Source organism: Equus caballus, chromosome 9, assembly GCF_041296265.1.
Source record: "Equus caballus isolate H_3958 breed thoroughbred chromosome 9, TB-T2T, whole genome shotgun sequence".
NCBI classification, from domain to species: Eukaryota; Metazoa; Chordata; class Mammalia; order Perissodactyla; family Equidae; genus Equus; species Equus caballus.
In genome coordinates, this window is record NC_091692.1 from 15253140 (window position 1) to 15271125 (window position 17986).

The 17986-nt window shown below is 40.7% G+C and overlaps 1 protein-coding gene across 2 annotated transcripts in view; it reads left to right on the forward strand.

The window, feature by feature from the left end:
• LACTB2 (lactamase beta 2) overlaps positions 1-13053 on the forward strand; it is a 36462-nt gene extending 23409 nt beyond the window's left edge. Inside the window, exons 6-7 of one of the 2 annotated variants that reach the window (XM_023648479.2) lie at positions 1506-1587; positions 2239-4248. In XM_023648479.2, coding sequence (XP_023504247.1) covers positions 1506-1587; positions 2239-2282 — 126 coding nt within the window. In that variant the 3' untranslated portion in view covers positions 2283-4248. Of the gene's footprint in view, positions 1-1505; positions 1588-2238; positions 4249-12458 lie in introns of those variants that run through there. The other variant, XM_023648480.2, reaches the window with a different exon arrangement.
• Positions 13054-17986: the final 4933 nt, after the last annotated feature.

The window sequence follows — 17986 nt, forward strand, 5'->3', positions numbered from 1 at the left end:
GCAAATGAGAAGGGGTAATCTGCTAGAGACAGAAGTTGGGATACAAGCAGTGAAAAGCAGCGGCAGTGCCTAACGATGGAGGAAGAGGAGAGGGTACCAGTAAAAGAACGTGAGGAGACTGACTTGATAGATAAAGAACCCCTCACCTTCAACAGATACTTGTAATCCTGACTCTGTCATCAGAGCTTCCATTTGTTGAGCATGCTGTTGTGTACTAAATGCTTTACATTTACAAATATAATTTGAGGTACTTAATACAAATACCTCAAATTTTCATTGCACAAAGATACTCTTATTCCAATTTAATAGATTGAAAAACAGACTCAGAATGTATGAGCTAAGTAACTTTTCCAAAGGCATGCAGCTATCAGATGTCATATACTCAAATGTCAGGTGTCAGATATTCAGGTCTTGTTTTTTTCAATCACACCAAGCTTCCTCCAAGGCCTATACACAGTATGTCAGGGCATAAAGGAAAGAGGAATAAATGCTACCTGATGAAGATGCAGGGAAATGAGGTTTGTCTGGAAAAGCTTCAGAAACTTAATCATTTAATTGAATCTGGAAGAAGGAGCCAGCGTTTCCCAGGCCAGAGAACAGGAGAAAGGAAGTCGCTCATATGGAGGGAAAGATGTGTTCAAACGCTGAGAGTGATGAAAGAGCATTGTTTGTGTTTGGACACCCACAAAGAAACTGCATGTGACTGGAGCACAAGATGCATATGTGTATGGGCAGGAAGGGCAGGCATGGTCAGATCATGGGAAGCCTTCACTGCCATTCTACAAAACTGGGGAATAAGCCAATAATCTGGGAGTGACCACTCAAGGATCTTAGGCAGGGGAGTCACAGAATGCGATCTAGAAGATCACACTGATCGATAAGAGTGTATGGTTCTGAAGCTTAAGGGAGAGTTTAGGGTTGGAGGCTTATATTTGGAACCATTAATGCGTGACATTGCTATGGCAAGTTGGTTGACTAGAAAGAGGAGAGTCAGTGCTACAACTCACTGTAAACATCAATGTTTAAGAGAAGTCCAAGGAAGACTATCCAGGATGAAAACCAAATGAGAAGAGAGGTGAGATAACCAAGAGAAATGTGCAGAGATATCATCGTGTAACCTAATAAATAAACCACAGAGCCAGCTGTCTGTAGCATCATCAAAAGTATCTAGATTAATTTTTGCATTTATTTATTCATTCATAAAATACTGAGTTTCTACTGTGTGATGTTATGCTAAGCACTGGGTATTCAGTAGTGAACAAAACATACTTCTGCTATCTTTATGGAGCTTACAGTCTGTTTTATCCATAGGAATGTGTATAAGAATATAGTGGCCTAAAGCAACACATGTACACAGTGAAATTGTTTTGGTTATTACTATATAAAAATGTATTTAAGCTAAAATTTTCTCTTCTGTTGCATTTTTTCTTTAAAAGTTTCAAAAGGATTAACTCTGTTCTTTTTTTAAAAAGAAATGTTTTTTTTCACTCTGGTGTTTCTTTTAGAATACTCCTGAGCATTTATATAAAATGGCTGAACGTAATCTCTTGCTTCATTTGAAGAAATTAGAAAAAGAAGGCAAGATATGTAAGTATACTTCCAAATTTTAATTCTTTTATTACCAGCATTTACAATATGTTTTTTACAAACAAACTAGTTTCCTTTTAGGAAAAATAACACCCATCAGAGTTCTCCTTTGAATATCACAGTAAGTTGGAGAGACAGGCACTAAGAACGGTTAGTAGCAAAAGGCAGGTGGACCACAAATTGGAACCAAAAGCTCCCACAGGAATTAGAATCTTGTTTAGGGTTCCAGTCCTCACCCTCCAAAATGATGGTCAAAAGCAGGAGGACAGCTTCTCTTCTCCCAGACCACAAGGCCACGAAGAATTTTACACGTAGAAGATTCGAGAACAGCCAAAGGTTTTAGCAGTAGTAAAAGTAGTAAACGCAAAGATATTCCAGCAGGAATTCTATAATTGTTTACTAGTGTTAGATTAATTCATCAAATTAATAATCCTTGTAGAAGTTTGATCCTTAAAATTGAGAGGTTCAAAGATTGAATTTTGTGTAGAAGCTTCAGCAATGTTTTTACATGTACAAAAAACATACCAACTCTGAATTGAGCAACAAAATTATTTTAGGAATGAATGCCTTTTCTAGGCACAAGATAGCTTAAAATCCAGGGAATTTGCTTATCAGTTGTTAAATTTTTACTCTCTAATTTTCTTTCCACAGTTAGCAACATGGATCCTGACAAGAAATGGAAAGCTAATCTTTAGTGTCAGATTAATGGATGATTTTGTTGTTTTGTTTTTAGAGAATGGTATGTTTTCTTAACTATTAATTATTTACAGAGAATATAGAGTATAAAGCATTGAAAATAACCCTAGATACACTTTAAAATGATGTATATTTATTATAAAATATATAAATCACATTTCACATTTATCATACAGGTTATTTATTTAACCTAGGTCTTACAACATTTTACCAAAAATTCAGAATCCAGCATTGTATCCAGTTTCAATAGATTATGTAAAATGGTTACATTAAAAATAGTAAAATTTATGTAATTTAAAGTGGATATTATTCTTGGAGATTAGTTATCTATTACCATTGGCCCATGTACTATTTTCTCTAGCTGCTTCAGTTAGCAGCACAGACTTCTATGTAATCCTTCCTTTTCTACAACCTTTGTCTACATCTGTAGATAAGAGCTTTGTTTTCATGTTTCTATCAATTATGTCATGATTATGTATTAATTCTAAAGCTCTGTATCACGTGTATTTTCTTATAATGATATCCCACAAATGATTTATGCACATCAATTTTTGCTAATCAAAAAGTATTAAATTCCCAGTTAAAGGCATTATAGAATAAATAATTATTTCTGTAATCCATTAGTATAACCAACTTACTTTCCAAGTGTAGGCTTTACTATATAGATAGTCATCAGCATATATATGAATTATATACTAAAAGTCAGGTATATAACTCAAGCGAGGTCAACTTTCTTTGAGATCCTCACCTCTTTCTGGCCCTTTTCCCAAAGTCCCTACCCCTTTCAGATTATTCTAAACACTTATTCTCATGCCCTGGAAACCTGTTATATTCCTGAAACCATTCCACATTACAAAATAACTGTGAACTCAACAACAAGAAAACAAAACAAACAACCCAATCCAAAAATGGGCAAGGGAATCGAATAGACAGTTCTCCAGAGAAGATATATAAATGGCCAATAAGCACATGAAAAGATGTTCAACATCACTAATCTTTAGGGACATGCAAATTAAGATCACAATGAGATACTACTTCACACCAGTTAGGATAACTAGTATCAAAAAAAAGCAAAAACAGAAAAGTGTTGGAGGAGAATATGGAGAAATTGGAACCCTTGTACATTACTGATGAGAATGTAAAATGGTGCAGCTGCTATGGAAAACAGTATAGTGGTTCCTCAAAAAATTAAACATAGAATTACCATATGATCCAGCAATTCCACTTCTGGGTATATACCCGAAAGAATTAAAAGCAAGGACTTGAACAGATATTTGTACACCAAGGTTCATGGCCGCATTATTCACAATAGCCAAAAAGGTGGAAACAACCTAAGAGTACATTGAAGGATGAATGGATAAATAAAATGTTGTATAGACGTACAATGGAAAATTATTCAGCCTTGAAAAGGAAGGAAATTCTAATATGTACTAGAATATGGGTGAAATTTGAAGACATTATGCTAAGTGATTTAAGCCAGTCACCAAAGGACAAATACTATATCATTCCACTTTTATGACATACCTAAAGTAGTCAAATTCATAGAAACAGAAAGTAGAATAGTAGATGCCAAGGACTTGGGGGAGGGAGAAATGGAGAGTTATGGTTTAGTGGGTAAGGAATTTCAGTTTGAGAAGATGAAAAAAGTTCTGGAGATGGGTGGTGGTCATGACTGTATAGAACAGTGTAAATGTACTTAATGCCACGGAATGGTACACTTAAAAATGGTTAAAGTGGTAAATTAAAAAATAATAACAACTGTAAGTGTCTTCCCCAACACCACCACCAATAAAGACAAAATCAGTACTCCCATTCCCTAAGTACAACACACAGCAGCGAAATTCAGACAAGAAGAAATCTGATTATATGATATGTGAATGTTTAGTTAAACTCTTAACTTGCTTCTCCTCCATTCTTTCCTCTCTCTTTGAATAAAAGCACCATTCAGTTGACTAAACCAGAAAACCCAGTAGTCATCTTTGATATCCCCCCTCCATCATCCCACATCCAATTCTTCACCAAGTAGTTAACTATTTTACCTCTAGAATTGATCACTACCTCTTACTGCGCCAGTACTCCTTAGGCCAGGCCATCATCCTCTCTTGCCGGGACAACTGCAATAACCCTTAACTCTGGTCTTCGTACTTCCCTTCTTGGAGGGAGTTGGGGGACAGGGATGAGGATTCTGAACTGAATTCCTGAACTGAGGAAATATGCACAAAGCCATGATTACATATCATAGTCTTTTTAAATAGCCTGGCACACTTCAAGCTGCAAGTGGGTCTATTGGAAGAGGGGTGATGATGGAAGACTGTTAAACTTACTGGTTCTTGAAAGAGTCGAGGCAACTGAGCTTTAGCAAAAACCATGGCATTCACTAAGTATCTGCTGGGGTCAGGCGCTGAGGATACAAAGGAGAGCAAAATAGCATCTCTGCTCTCAAAAGAAGCTCATATTCTAGTTGTGGAGACACAGAATTCCAATGTGCAGTACCATTAAATTTGTTTGGAGTAAAGGAAGAGTATCTAACCTGGTTGGGTTATAGAAAGCTGCTTAGAGGAGCCTGAGCTCAATCATAAAAGATGAGTAAGTGGTAGCCAGGTGAAGAAGTTAGGGATATTTGGGAGATGAGAAGAATTGTTTCAGTTGGAAGAAATAGTGTATGCACATAAACAAGATATGGCAGAGCATCACATGGTTGGGGGAACTAATTAATAAGGCTAAACTATATAGTGTTTGTGGGTTAAGGTAATAGGGATAAGAACACAGAAATCTCACAGGAACAAATGGACTCTCATCCACCCATGCTTCATACAGGCTGGAGTAGACATAATTTAGGAATTGGAAAGCAGGCCTGGTTCAGGGCAGTTGTAGTAGGAGTTTGTTGCCTCCTCAACAGCAAGAGTTTGTCTCCAGCCATTATGGTGATTTCATTCCTCTTTTTGTTTCTATCACTCCGGACAATTACTTTACCCTCCATTCAATATGCCCAGTAGTTTTGAGTTACTCATAGCTTCTGCTTACCCATTTTCTGTTTACTCAAGAGTTTGTACATTCCCCTTGTCATCACCTCTGCCTTTATAGCTTCAGCTTCTGGTGGTCCCTGAGATTTGGCCTTTTCAGTACAGTGGGGGAAGGAGAAAAAAGCAGCAGAGGGGTCTCAAAGGTAGCAGAAGATAGGGTAACGGATATGAGAAATATTTAAGAAAAGGAATAGGACTTAGAAACCAATTAGATCTTGAGAGCTGGGGATTAAGTAGGAAGGGAGGCTGGTAGAGCTATAGATCTCTGGCTTAGGCAGCTGGGTAGATATTAACTTGATAATCAGGATGAGAGAATACAGGAAATGGGGTAGGTGGAGTGGGAAAAGGAGGAAAGATGCATTGTACTAGAGATATGAGTTTGAAGTACGGAGGAACATGCAGAGGGAGATACCTAGTATGCACTTAGATATACGGAGCTGGGGCTACATAGGATATATTTTGTTGCAGGCTTATTTTCAGCTAGCTTAAGCAAATGGGAAGAAGTCGGTCAGGGCATGTAACCAACCTGAGAAGGATGTGAGTGGAGCCAGGCTTATGAACACGAATGAAGATTTGGATCCCATCAATAGAACCCCAAACCTTCGCCTCTCTTTCTTGCGGGTCAGAGGCCCCACGGCAGATTGGCGACTCACGTAGCAGGGGACATGGCTATGGGCCGCTCTGGGCACGTATCCTAACCTCTCCATAACCAGCAGGAAATGCTGGTTCTTCCAGCTTGAGTTTGGGAAATCCTAGGCGAAGGACTCAGTGGCCAATTACCCATTCCTTAGGCTGGTCCCAGTGGTCTGGTCCAGCTTTGGTCGTGTGCCTACCCCTGTGCCAGAGTGGGTGAGGTCTGTTCTCAGATGAAGAGTGTCACAGGAAGATTCTGAACCAATATTGATTCCTCACTGAATAGCTTTCGTTTCTTTCCAATGTGTGTAAAACAGAGCTCTCTGTAGTAGCTCACAGCATGCTTGGGCCAACTGCGTGCAACTTGAATCTTTTTCTCTCTGTTTCTGTGAGACTTTTTGAGTATTTAAGTTATTTGGGAATATTTTCATATCTCCAGATTGTCACTTCAAGAAAAAGTCAGTAAAGTTGGCTAGTAGCAAGGAAGCTGGAATCCTGGAGAAAGTGAGAAAAGATTCAAGTGCAGATATTTCTTAAGTTCTGCCAGCACTATCCATCAGTATCCCCTCCCTTGTGAGTCTCTCTGTGCCTACCAGAGCAATGGATCAGCATGAAACTTGCTACTGATTCCCAGGCATTGTTGGCGCAGGAAAACTCATCATTATCAGTCTTTTCCCCTTATTCCATGTTTGGGAATGCCTAAAGGATGTTTTGATAGAAAAAAAAAGTTCAATATTTGAAATATTGATGGTGAAAGTCTTAGTTCCAGCCATACTCGTGCTGGGCCTTTTGAAACATTTGAAAGTAAAGTGGAGAATGGAGGAGGGGCATATATAACTGTATTAACTTGTGTATGCATAAAATATCTCTAGAAAGATACCAGAAACATAGGAAACCAATAACATTGATTACCTCCCAGGAGGGGAACTTACAGGTAGCCGAGGGACAGGAGATGGGGTGGAAATGTCACAATATACCCTTTTATATCTTTTGAATTTGGAGTTGAGTGTATTGCCTATTCAAAATATACATAATAAAATATTTTAATCAAAATAAAAGGCCTGAGCCAGTCTCATAGGATCTCCCATGCTAGTCCCCCAAAACAGTGAGGAGGCACATGACCACTGGGAAAATAGAAGGTACAGAGAAGCTTAGGAAAGAGATCTGCGTTAGAGGTATTTGGAAGTCCTCAGCACTGAGGTTGCAATTAAAGCAATGGAGAGGCGTGTGTAGAAGACCTTGGGGTGGGTGTACAGGAAGGGAAGTTAGCAAGGAAGATTAAGAAAGCTTGCTCAAGGATAGGACAATCCCTGGGAGAGTGGTGGTACAGCACCCAGGAGAGTATCCCAAAAAAGGGCAAGAGCATTAAATGAAGACTCTTGTTTTATGTACTGTTTATGCTTATTTTATCCATTGTACAACATTAAATTCTCAACCAAGTGACTGCTTATTGCCAATTTTATCCTGAAGGATTGCTCATAAATGCTGAAATTTTGAATCACCAACAAATCCACATTAAAAGCCATTAACATTATAGGCAGTTTTTAAAAACATATTAAACATTATTCTTTGAAAATGTAATTCTTAGTGCTGATTATTTATGGCGGATTGACCATATGTTCATTGCTACTCCTTTCCAAGACCCAGTAAAAAAAAAATACATATTAAGTAAAAAGACAGACAGATAAAAAATAGTAGTAAAAGGTATAAACCTGAGAGGACAGAGGGCAAAAGGAGAATGCAAAGATTTAAATAAAATTTTGAAAGACAGCAGATGGAGCTAGGGCAGTGACAAAACTCTAGCCTAAAATGTTTGCAGGAGCGGGGAGAGCCCCTTCACCCTGACAGCCCTCTGAGATTAGGCCTTGCAGGCACCAGGCCCTGCTGAAGCTGGGGATACCGCTCTGTTCTAAAAGTTGGATTGTTGAAAGCTTATATGTGCACTGGTGCTACACAGCCAGGTAGCCACCACCCCAAAAAAGAAACCAAAGTTTATTCTTGGAGGTGAAAAGCAGAAAAAAAAGTTAAGTGAAAGTCACAACAGTAGACCTCCATTCCCCTTTCCTCACCTGTCCACAGAACAGCGGCTTCCAAGTCGATGAATGCCAGGTAGACGATTGGAAATTTCGTCTCGACAGACAGTGAATGATCTAGAGGAAAAAACCACATACAGTTGTATGTGGTTCTCCAACAGAATGGCCACATCTCTCGCCAGTGAAACCTACAATTTGACACATCCTCCGATACTCCCACCCACACACATAGATACAGTTTCCAATCAGTATCTCTTAATATAAACAGAAATCCAAAGATCATCAGAAATGAAAGAGCAAAACAAGCAGGAGTAACGAAAAAAGAAAATGTAGAGAAAAAATTTTTAATTATTAGTATCCTTGGATAAGGGAAGCTATTATAATTTGTGAAGCAAGAACAGGATACTATGAAAAGTAGCTTTATGAAAAAGCCTTGGAAAGTAAAAATATGTAACCAAAATAAATAGAAAGGTTGGAAAACAAAATTGATCAAGTGTTTGAAAAACAAAGATGGAAAATAGAAAAGAGAGAAGAACTGAAAATAGGCAGAAATTATCAAAGAAGAATTACAGGGAAATTTCCCAGAACTGAAGGACATGAGTCTCAATTGAAATAGTCTACTTAGTGCCCAACAATGTGAAAAAGAGAAAACAGTCCACACCAAGTCATACCATTACAGAATTTCAGAACATCCCGGATAAAGAGAAGCTCTTAAAAGCTTCCAAGTTGTGGGTATGGTGGTAGGATTGGGGATTTGGAATCCCTTAGAAGGGGGCATGAATCGAAATGGCACTGGCTTTTTCAATGAATATTAGGACACACTGCCTTCAAAAATCTGAGGGAGACATTATTTGTATCCTAGAAGTTTATAACCAGCCAAACTATCGATCACATGTGAATGTAAGAACTCAAAAAGTCTACTCAAAAAGTCTATCTGCCATGCGCCTCCCTTTAGGGAATTGCTCAATAATGTACTCCAGAAAAACAAGAAGGAAGGCATGCAACTGAAATAGTAAATCCAACAAGGAAAATGTCAAAAGGAAGTTCTAAGACAAAGGGGTGCCGAAGCCTGCTCCAGATTGCACCCGTGGGAGGTGGGGGCTTCAGAGAGCTCTCCCGGGGGGGGATGTGGAACTGAGAAATCATCTGTAGGTTTGAATTTGGGGGGCAAACCACTGCTGGTGGTCATACAACAGCTCTAATTGGGCAGTTGAAACAAGGACCAGTTACTAGACCGCTACACTGGTGGGAAAAAATGAGGCAGTTATTGATTCCAAAAAACAAAAGCTACATGAGGAAGGAACTAATTATGAAATACTCCCTGACTCTGCGATTTTACATAGACAATAATGTAAACACTGACTAAAAAATGTGTTAAAGGATAATAAAGGAAAGGAAGTGGGAGATTGAGAATGCTAAATCATCTCATCATCTAGGATGATAGAAAGTCAATAGGCAAATTGACAAATCAAGAAATAGAAGTCTAAGCGTTTTATTGGTTAACACCAGAAGAAATATCTTAAAAAGAGAAAGAGAGTGAGAAAATGGTTTTCCTGTTGGTACTATTTAATTTTTAAGTTAGGTACATTTATTAGTTTGATACAAATGAAACATTTTTTTTTAAAGATTTTTTTTTTTCCTTTTTCTCCCCAAAGCCCCCCGGTACATAGTTGTATATTCTTCATTGTGGGTCCTTCTAGTTGTGGCACGTGGGACGCCGCCTCAGCGTGGTTTGATGAGCAGTGCCATGTCCGTGCCCAGGATTCGAACCAACGAAACACTGGGCCGCCTGCAGCGGAGTGCGCGAACTTAACCACTCGGCCACGGGGCCAGCCCCACAAATGAAACATTTTAATGTCAAAATACTGACAATATGCAATGGTTGAGTTTCAACTCTTTAGTCCAATGGAGGAGAAACTTTTGTCCTAGAATTTTCTCCTGCAAAAATTATCAGGAATTGGGGGGCCAGCCTCGTGGCCAAGTGGTTAAGTTCACGCGCTCCGCTTCCACGGCCCAGGGTTTCGCTGGTTCGAATCCTGGGCAGGGACATGGCACCGCTCATTGGGCCATGCTGGGGTGGCATCCCACATGCCACAACTGGAAGGACCCACAACTAAAAATACACAACTATGTGCCAGGGGGCTTTGGGGAGATAAAGGAAAAATAAAATCTTTAAAAAAATTATCAGGAATCGGAAACGATGAGAGGTACAAGCTTATTGAATGTTGCCTTAGGCCTAAGGATAGGAATTTTTAAGTTCATGTTCCTTAATGGATACAATCCTCAAGCGTATAGTTTTCCCTAAGAGGAAATCCTGTACCTAGTATCTAAACTGAAGGACCTGGAGAATTCAGGTGAACTGGAGTCAGAGACCTCTGTGACATTTAATGTTTCACTGTGGTATGAAAACCATCTGAAGAGAACTAGACCCCAGGCTACCTGAATCCAGCAGAGTGCTATTCATATCTCTATGGAGATCCCAGCTGTGTTTTCCAGTCACAGCATGGTAGAGTAGTAAAGACCTATCATAGTTCAAGTTTCTCATATTGGGTCTAAATTGAATTAGGATTTAGTAACTAGCCAATGTAAAGACAAGAGGACTCTGCCTGTATGTCTCAGAGTCTGCAGCCAACACCACCTTTTCTCTATGGCTGGCCAAGTTACCCACTACAAAATCTGCGGGAAAGCTAACACTTACATGACAGATTCCCTCACTTATTTTTACTAGTGCTTTAAAGTTTGAGATGGCTAATGACCACAAAGAAGCCCTCCTCTGAAAAAAACAATATTTTTTCCTGATGTATTTGAAAAAGAAGACTACTGTGGAGAAGCATGTGTTGCTACAAATCAGAGGTTTCCAACTATGTTAGGTTGCAGCAATTCAAGATACGTGTCTATGACCTTATTTTGTGCACGATTATATTAATACTGTGATATCTTTGGTACTTAAGTGTTTTGAGTAAAGTGGATCTCTACCAAAAGACTAGTCAGTCAGTTTTCCCATATGTTTTTTCCCATGATTCTATAAGATTTTAATATTTTCCCAAGGGTTGAAGAAAAACTTTCACTAGAAGCAGCTCTCTGGTTTTATACCCCAAAAGTCTTCCCTGCCTACTTTGTGGAAGTCGCTTCATCCTGCTCCCTTTCCCTGCCTCGATTTTCAAAAATGGCAAAAATATCTATCACAAATGGTGTATCTCAGGATTTTATATCTAAATCTGAAACTTGTAAGGAATATTGTTAACCATCCATTCTCTCGAGGCACAAATGTGGTCTTGGACCACTTGCTCCACTATCAGCTGGGGCGCTGATTACAAATGCAAATTTCTGCTCCCTGCCCAAATTTACTGAATCAGAATTTCTGAAGAGGACCAACAATATAATTTTTTCCATCAACCCAGATGGTTCTTTTCCACATCAACAGAATTATACTTTAGTATTATCTTATTGGTTTTTGTTTTATCAAAGGTCAGTGTGAGATACACACATATAAAATCTGGGGTTTTTTAAAATGCTGTTGAGAACAGTGTCTGTTTTATTAGTCAGTGTTCCTCAGTGTCCGTGGAACAAAATCTCTTTCAGATTTCAGAGCTAGGAAGAAGGTTTTCTCTCCTGTGAACTGATATGTTTCCTTTATTAGACGAGTTCTTGTCAAGTCTTACTAATCCTCAAAATCCCCTGGGGAACTTTTTAAAAATACACGGCTTCCCAGTCCCCATGTAAGACCCATTCATCAGAATCCCCAGGTGAGGGAGGATCCATGTGACACTGCTAATCACCCATGTTTCAAAAAATCTGCATGGAACAATATCTAGTTAATTCACCATGTTCACTTTTTGCCTTGGCTGCCTGGAAGCTAGTCTCACAGTGATTTTTCTTGGAATTCAGTTATTTGATATAATTATTCTCCTTTTTCCCCCCCATTGGATTACTTGTCTTGTGTAGTATGTTTTGAATGAATTTCAACTTCAGAGGAAATAACAGATAATAATACTATCCTTTAGACCAGCATATTCCTTGCAATAGCATGTAAGCCTAAAATAAATCAGTTTTTAGGATTATAGACTGAAAGAATATTGTGAGCTCAAAAGTTTCGTCATTCAGATTTGGTGGAGACTTTGTGGGAAATGATTGTTTGAAAAGCACTCTGAAAATCATTGCTGTTCAATGCCATATATGTAATTAAGCTCCTAATCCCCCTTCAGCCTCTTCGCTGTGGGCACCCGCAAGACTAACTACGTCACCCTTCTTTCTTTTTATTCACCACCTCAAAGATCTGATCCATTTTAGTGGTGTTAACCATTACCACCATGCTGAAGAATTCCAGATAGATGCTTGAGCTTGAATCATTCACCAAAGCCCCAGGCCTAAGTCTTTTGCTATCTCTAGAAACTCCTCGTTTGGTTTTCTCCCAAAGTCCAAGCATCAACTTGAAGAAACTCAGTACATCTAAAAGTGAACTTTTCTTCTTTTTTTTTTGAGGAAGATCAGCGCTGAGCTAACATCTGCTGCCAATCCTCCTCTTTTTGCTAAGGAAGACTGGCCCTGAGCTAACATCCGTGCCCATCTTCCTCTACTTTACATGTGGGACGCCTACCACAGCATGGCGTGCCAAATGGTGCCACATCTGCACCTGGGATCTGAACCAGTGAGCCCTGAGCCGCCCAAAGCGGAACATGTGCACTTAACCACTGAGCCACCAAGCCAGCCCCTTTTCTTCTTACTGCATGATTTCATATTCCTGATGACCTCCCTTTCCCAACTCACCATCTGGGTAAATAGCATCACCATTCTCCCATGTCCCGAGCTGAATCAGTCCTTTCAATCCCCACTTCACTTTGCAGGGCAATATTTGTGCTATCATTTGAGGATGTAGATGCAATTTGAAGACCAAAGAAAAGGCCGGTAAATATGAGGGATGCTCAGAAGGAGTGATAAATTGCCTAGGAAATGAAAGTGGCTTGCTTCACAGGGACAAAACCTATTATTTATCTTAGACAGTCTCGGGGATGAATCCTTTTCTCTTTTCTTCTCCAGCCTAGTGCTCATTTCCCAAATTAAAATAAACTACTACTAATTGATTTCCCTGTACATGGCCATTTCCTGTTTCCATCCATCTTGGTGACGGTGATGGTGGTGGTAACAGCAGTAACAGTTTAGTAATAGTATCTGTCCAATCAATTCCTCATCTGTAGAAAAGGAATGGTAATAGTACCTAACTCAATGAGTTGTCGAGTATTAAATGTTCATAGTGTTTAGCACAGTCACTGGCACCCAGTAGATATTACTTACTATTACGTTGTTGTTGTTGTTGTTGTTGTTGTTGTTGTTAACAGAATACATTCACATACTCCCTCATGATTATTTCACTTTGACTTATACCAATTGAGTTTCACAAAATACCATATTTACTCTTTAGCAAAATCTTACCATAACTTTATAAAATTCACATTCTTCCATCCTGGGAGTTAAAATTTAATAGTTGTAAAATCTTAAGTTCTTTTACTGAGCCTCTGTTTCCTCATTTGAAACAGGGATAACATTATGTTCTAGGTTGCTATGAGGTTAAAATTAGTCATGTATTTTGACAGTGCTTGGAGGACTGCAAAGAATTGTCTACATTTTAGTTGTCTTCATTTGTGCTGTAAGCTTTGTCTTAGAGCACGGCAGCTGATGCAAACAAGGAAACAGTTCCGAAGAATGCTTGGCCACCACTCCAAGACCTTGGTTCTACCAGGCACTGAGCCATATGCCATTTTTTGATGGCTGTGAGATATCAACTCAGTTCAAGCAGTCACAAATTCCCTGAAGCATAAGACCATCTAATTTTAGAAGCAGTTCAGGAGAGCGTTTTGCACAGAATCATGCTCTAGTTATTTCATTCTCCTCAAGTGAAAGTGATCTCGTGGGGGACCTCCCTGACAGATGTAAGTGCCCAATTACCTTTGACACATCCCCCAATTCTGCGGCTGTGTCCAGCTTGTGCCAGCCTCCCCAGGAACCAGTTACCTACCACCATTTTCCTGTCTGTTCATGAGAACTAGGACGCTCTTGAAAGCGCAGCAAATTCAAACTAAGACCCCTCCTCTATCTGTGTCTGCTGAGATTATTTCAGAAATCCACCCTACTACACATCTCCATAGCCCCTGGCCGTTGCTTCAAATACAGGTGATGGTATTCATCTATTCTTCTCATTCACTCACATTCATACTACTATTGGATTTTTCTTTCCTGATCCAACCACCTCCTGCTGTTCCTCTACCTCCAGAATCTTTCCACCATGTTCTCTGGGACCCCTGTGGCAGTCTATGTTCTTATTTGCCCAACACTCCTTCCTCCACACCTTCTGGTGCTAGACTCACTTACCTTACCCACAGGGAAAAGCATGTGACCTAGGTGGGTCACAAAAATTGACCCAGAAATAATCATGCAACCAAGCCAGCTTAGTCTAGGTCTTTCCTTGGGATTGTTCTGATAGAACTTGCAAGTGACCATGTTCTCTGCCATGTAAAGAAAGTCCATTTACACCCGGGAAAAATGAAGCCAAGCTGAAACAAAAGACAGGAATAAGAGGTTGAGAGAGAGAGAGTCCTGTTGAGGTCAAATGCCTGTTCTAATTCCTAAGATCCACGATGCACCCTGATTCCCAAAGCTTTTCTTTTGAATCTTTTAACTTTCAGTCCAATATATCCTCTTTCAGTCACTTGCAACCAGAAGAGTTATAACTAATATTACTCATTCCAATATAAATAAACTCCCCACATCCTCCACCACTGCACCAAACCTTCCCTTGGCCAGTTGCTTTAACTATATCCTGGCCATCCTCTCAAACCATTAGCGTGCCACCCTTCTCCTGAAAACCCCTGCTCCTGCGGCCGTCTTCCCCTCCACCCTTATTGCTGTTACTCCCCGCTCATTCGCTCAAAACAGGAATCTGGCTCACAGTCTTCCTCGCATCGCCCTTCCTCATCTCAGCACCCATGTGGAAGAACCTCCACTCTCAGATCCATGATTGCCTCGTCTCTCCTGACCTTTCCTCCTCCCTCCTTCCTTTCAGTATGAAAAGAGGTGTCTCTTCCTATGATCCTCTACCTATAGTCTGGGGGATCCCAAACCTTAGAGACCTCAGTCCACCAATTTTCCCCTTCTCCCCATCTCCCCAATATCTTCAACCTCTCCCTCTCTGATGAGGATCAAGACTGCCCCAGGGAGAAAAGCCCAAGGCGTCCTGCCCTACATACTGATCTATATCATCCTCCAGGAAATATAGGACGTCCTGACCTGATCCGACCTGACTTGTATCCAAAGTTATACGAATACCCGATAACCAGACCCCACCTGCACTGATACAATTTTAAGAACTTTTTTACATGATCTTTCCTTTGTCTTATAAAGAAATAACTCACATACCTATGCCTTATAAATTTAGCCCTGACCCTCAAACCCTTGCAGCTCCACACTATCCATGGGTCCTGTCCCCATGCTACAGCTCTTCACTGCCCCTGGGTCCTGTCCCCATGCTATTCTCTGAATAAAGAGCACTACTACTAGAACTTGAGAGTGCAAGAAATCTTTCTTTTGACTCCTCAGCTCACCGAGCCCGCATCATCTCCTCCTCGTCATCTAAACAGGCTCAATTGTCACATCATTCAAAAGCAAACACAAAATCTGCCTTAACTTCCTCGTTCCCCTTTAGTGAACACTCTGCTCTCTCCTCCCCTTCAAAGCTAAACTTCTTGAAAGCATTTACACTTGTTTCCATTTCTTCACTTTGCGTTCTCCACTTTCTGAAACTGATGTCTCTTCTTCTATCACAGAAACATGAACTCAGGCCCCTGATGTGCTAAAGTGAGATTAAAGAAAGTGGAGTAAGTTATAGGTTAAATAAGGAGAGAAACTCCCCCGGGGCTCCTTGAGCTTCTACAGGCCAGAAGGTCACAGTCTTACCCCTAGAGAGACACAGGGGTGGTCTGGGTGGGTCACAGACTTCATAACCGTTACCAGCTAGCTCTCCCTCAGCTGCCAGACCAAGCTTCAAGTGTGATGTCATCTCCTACCAGTCTTACCTACTAGTAGCAACACTGCATTATAAATTTGATTTATAGTTTCCATAGAAGTAAAATTTATACTCAAGAAAATTATACAATTTCCAACTATTAATGGAGTGGTTTTGCCTCCTCATAGAAATACAATGTCCTCTCACAATATGAGTGCAACTTTCTATTTTTAAAATTTACTGTAAATGATATAACAATAGCATGTAAAAAAGTAAATGTCTTGCTTTTTTAAAAAAAGGGGGGGGAGGGGCTTTGTGTTTCTTTCAGAACAGGAACCAGTGTTTTAAACGGGTTAGGTTGAAAATCATTGCTCTCTGGAAGTTCAGGGTCTTCCTGGCAAGTGAAGTTCCTGAAGGACTATTTACATGAAACAAGAATGGCCAGACAAACAGATTACTAGTCCTGTGACTTTGGGCAAATTGCTTAACCTCTCTGCCTCAGTTTCCCCATTTTTAAATTTAAAAAATAACATCTATTCCATAGGGTTTCTGCAAAGACTAAATGACCTCTGTGAAAGCACAATACCCAGAACATAGTAAGCATGCAACAAATACCAGTTCCTTCTTCATCCTTTTGTCCCCAGGAGAGGTTAAATCCCAACGTCCCATTTTAGCTCTTACTCACTTCTATTAGACACTTTCTTGCACTTACTTTCACACCATCTCAGAACTAGTTTTTCATTCTTAAATATGTCTTGTGTGGCCAACTAGAGATAACCTCTTTGAGGAGAAAGATCATCTGTTTCTTTATATTTCTCATAATTATTGCAACCCTGTGCCTGAGATTTTCCTGGATAGACCCAATTCCAAATCATCTGCCATGTGCCCTTTTTTAAATCATTAAAAGTGTCCCGAGAGTCCCAACTCAGGGTCCAAGCTCCATTCGCCAAAACATCACTTACTCAGAATACGGTTACGGTAGACACGGTAGCCAGCACCATGCAGGACACACAATGGCCTTTAGAGCTGGGCTCACCTGAGCAATCAATCTACTTAAGAGAAGCCTCCAGAGCCCCAAGGGCCTTAGTGAGACCGCCTTCCCCACCACCATGACCCACCCTCAGAAGATTCAATGGCAGTCACCCCTCCCTGTAAACTTCTTATGAGGCCAGTCCTAAAAAGGAAGCTAAAATTAGAATTGATCCCCAACTTTCCCCTAAAAGATCACGAGGATAATTCCACCATGCGTCAGAACCCCCCAGAGGCAAACCGCCAGTGTCATCCATCATCATCACATTCTTTTCCCCACACGGCTCTGTTCATCCCCTATTTGACTTAAGCTAAAAGCTCCCCCCAGCCCCCAAAACCTTCCACTAGATCCCCTAGAACCCCAGTAGGTTATCTGCCAAATCTTCCACACCCTCCACCTCTTTCTGAATATTTTCTTCGCCCTCTTATGCAGAAACCTGGCTGCAGCTCTAACTGAAAACTGAAACCAGCCTGCCCCAGAGCCTTCTCAAGAGGCGGCTGTTTTTCCCTCCCACGCCCCACATACCACACGGCCTGGGGTGGAGTGGGTGTTTTTCATGATCCTCACTGCTGCTGACAGATGGTTCTCCTCCTTCGCTCAAAAACCCCAGATTTTCTGGAAGCCCATGCCGTCCAACTATAGCCCCCACCAGCCCCCTGCAGCAATCATCTGCTGACCTCTGTGAGTCCTCTTGAGTCATCCCAGATGTTAGTGCCTGGCTCACTCACTGGCCCCCTCTGCATTCTAGTCCTCTGGTCATTCTTGGTGACTGAACATCCAGGGAGAGCGTGTGTCGAGCACCCTAGCCTCCTAGTGCCTCGACTCCTCACTTCCAATGTGCTCCTCCTCCGTCCACCTCAGCCCCCCACTCCCTTCACCATACCTTTCCCGTGTTCATTGCTGGAGACTGCACGACCTCGGAACTCATCCCAGAATCCCAGTCTCTGAGCACCTCCTCCTCAGCCAACTAGCCCCCCTCCAACAATCT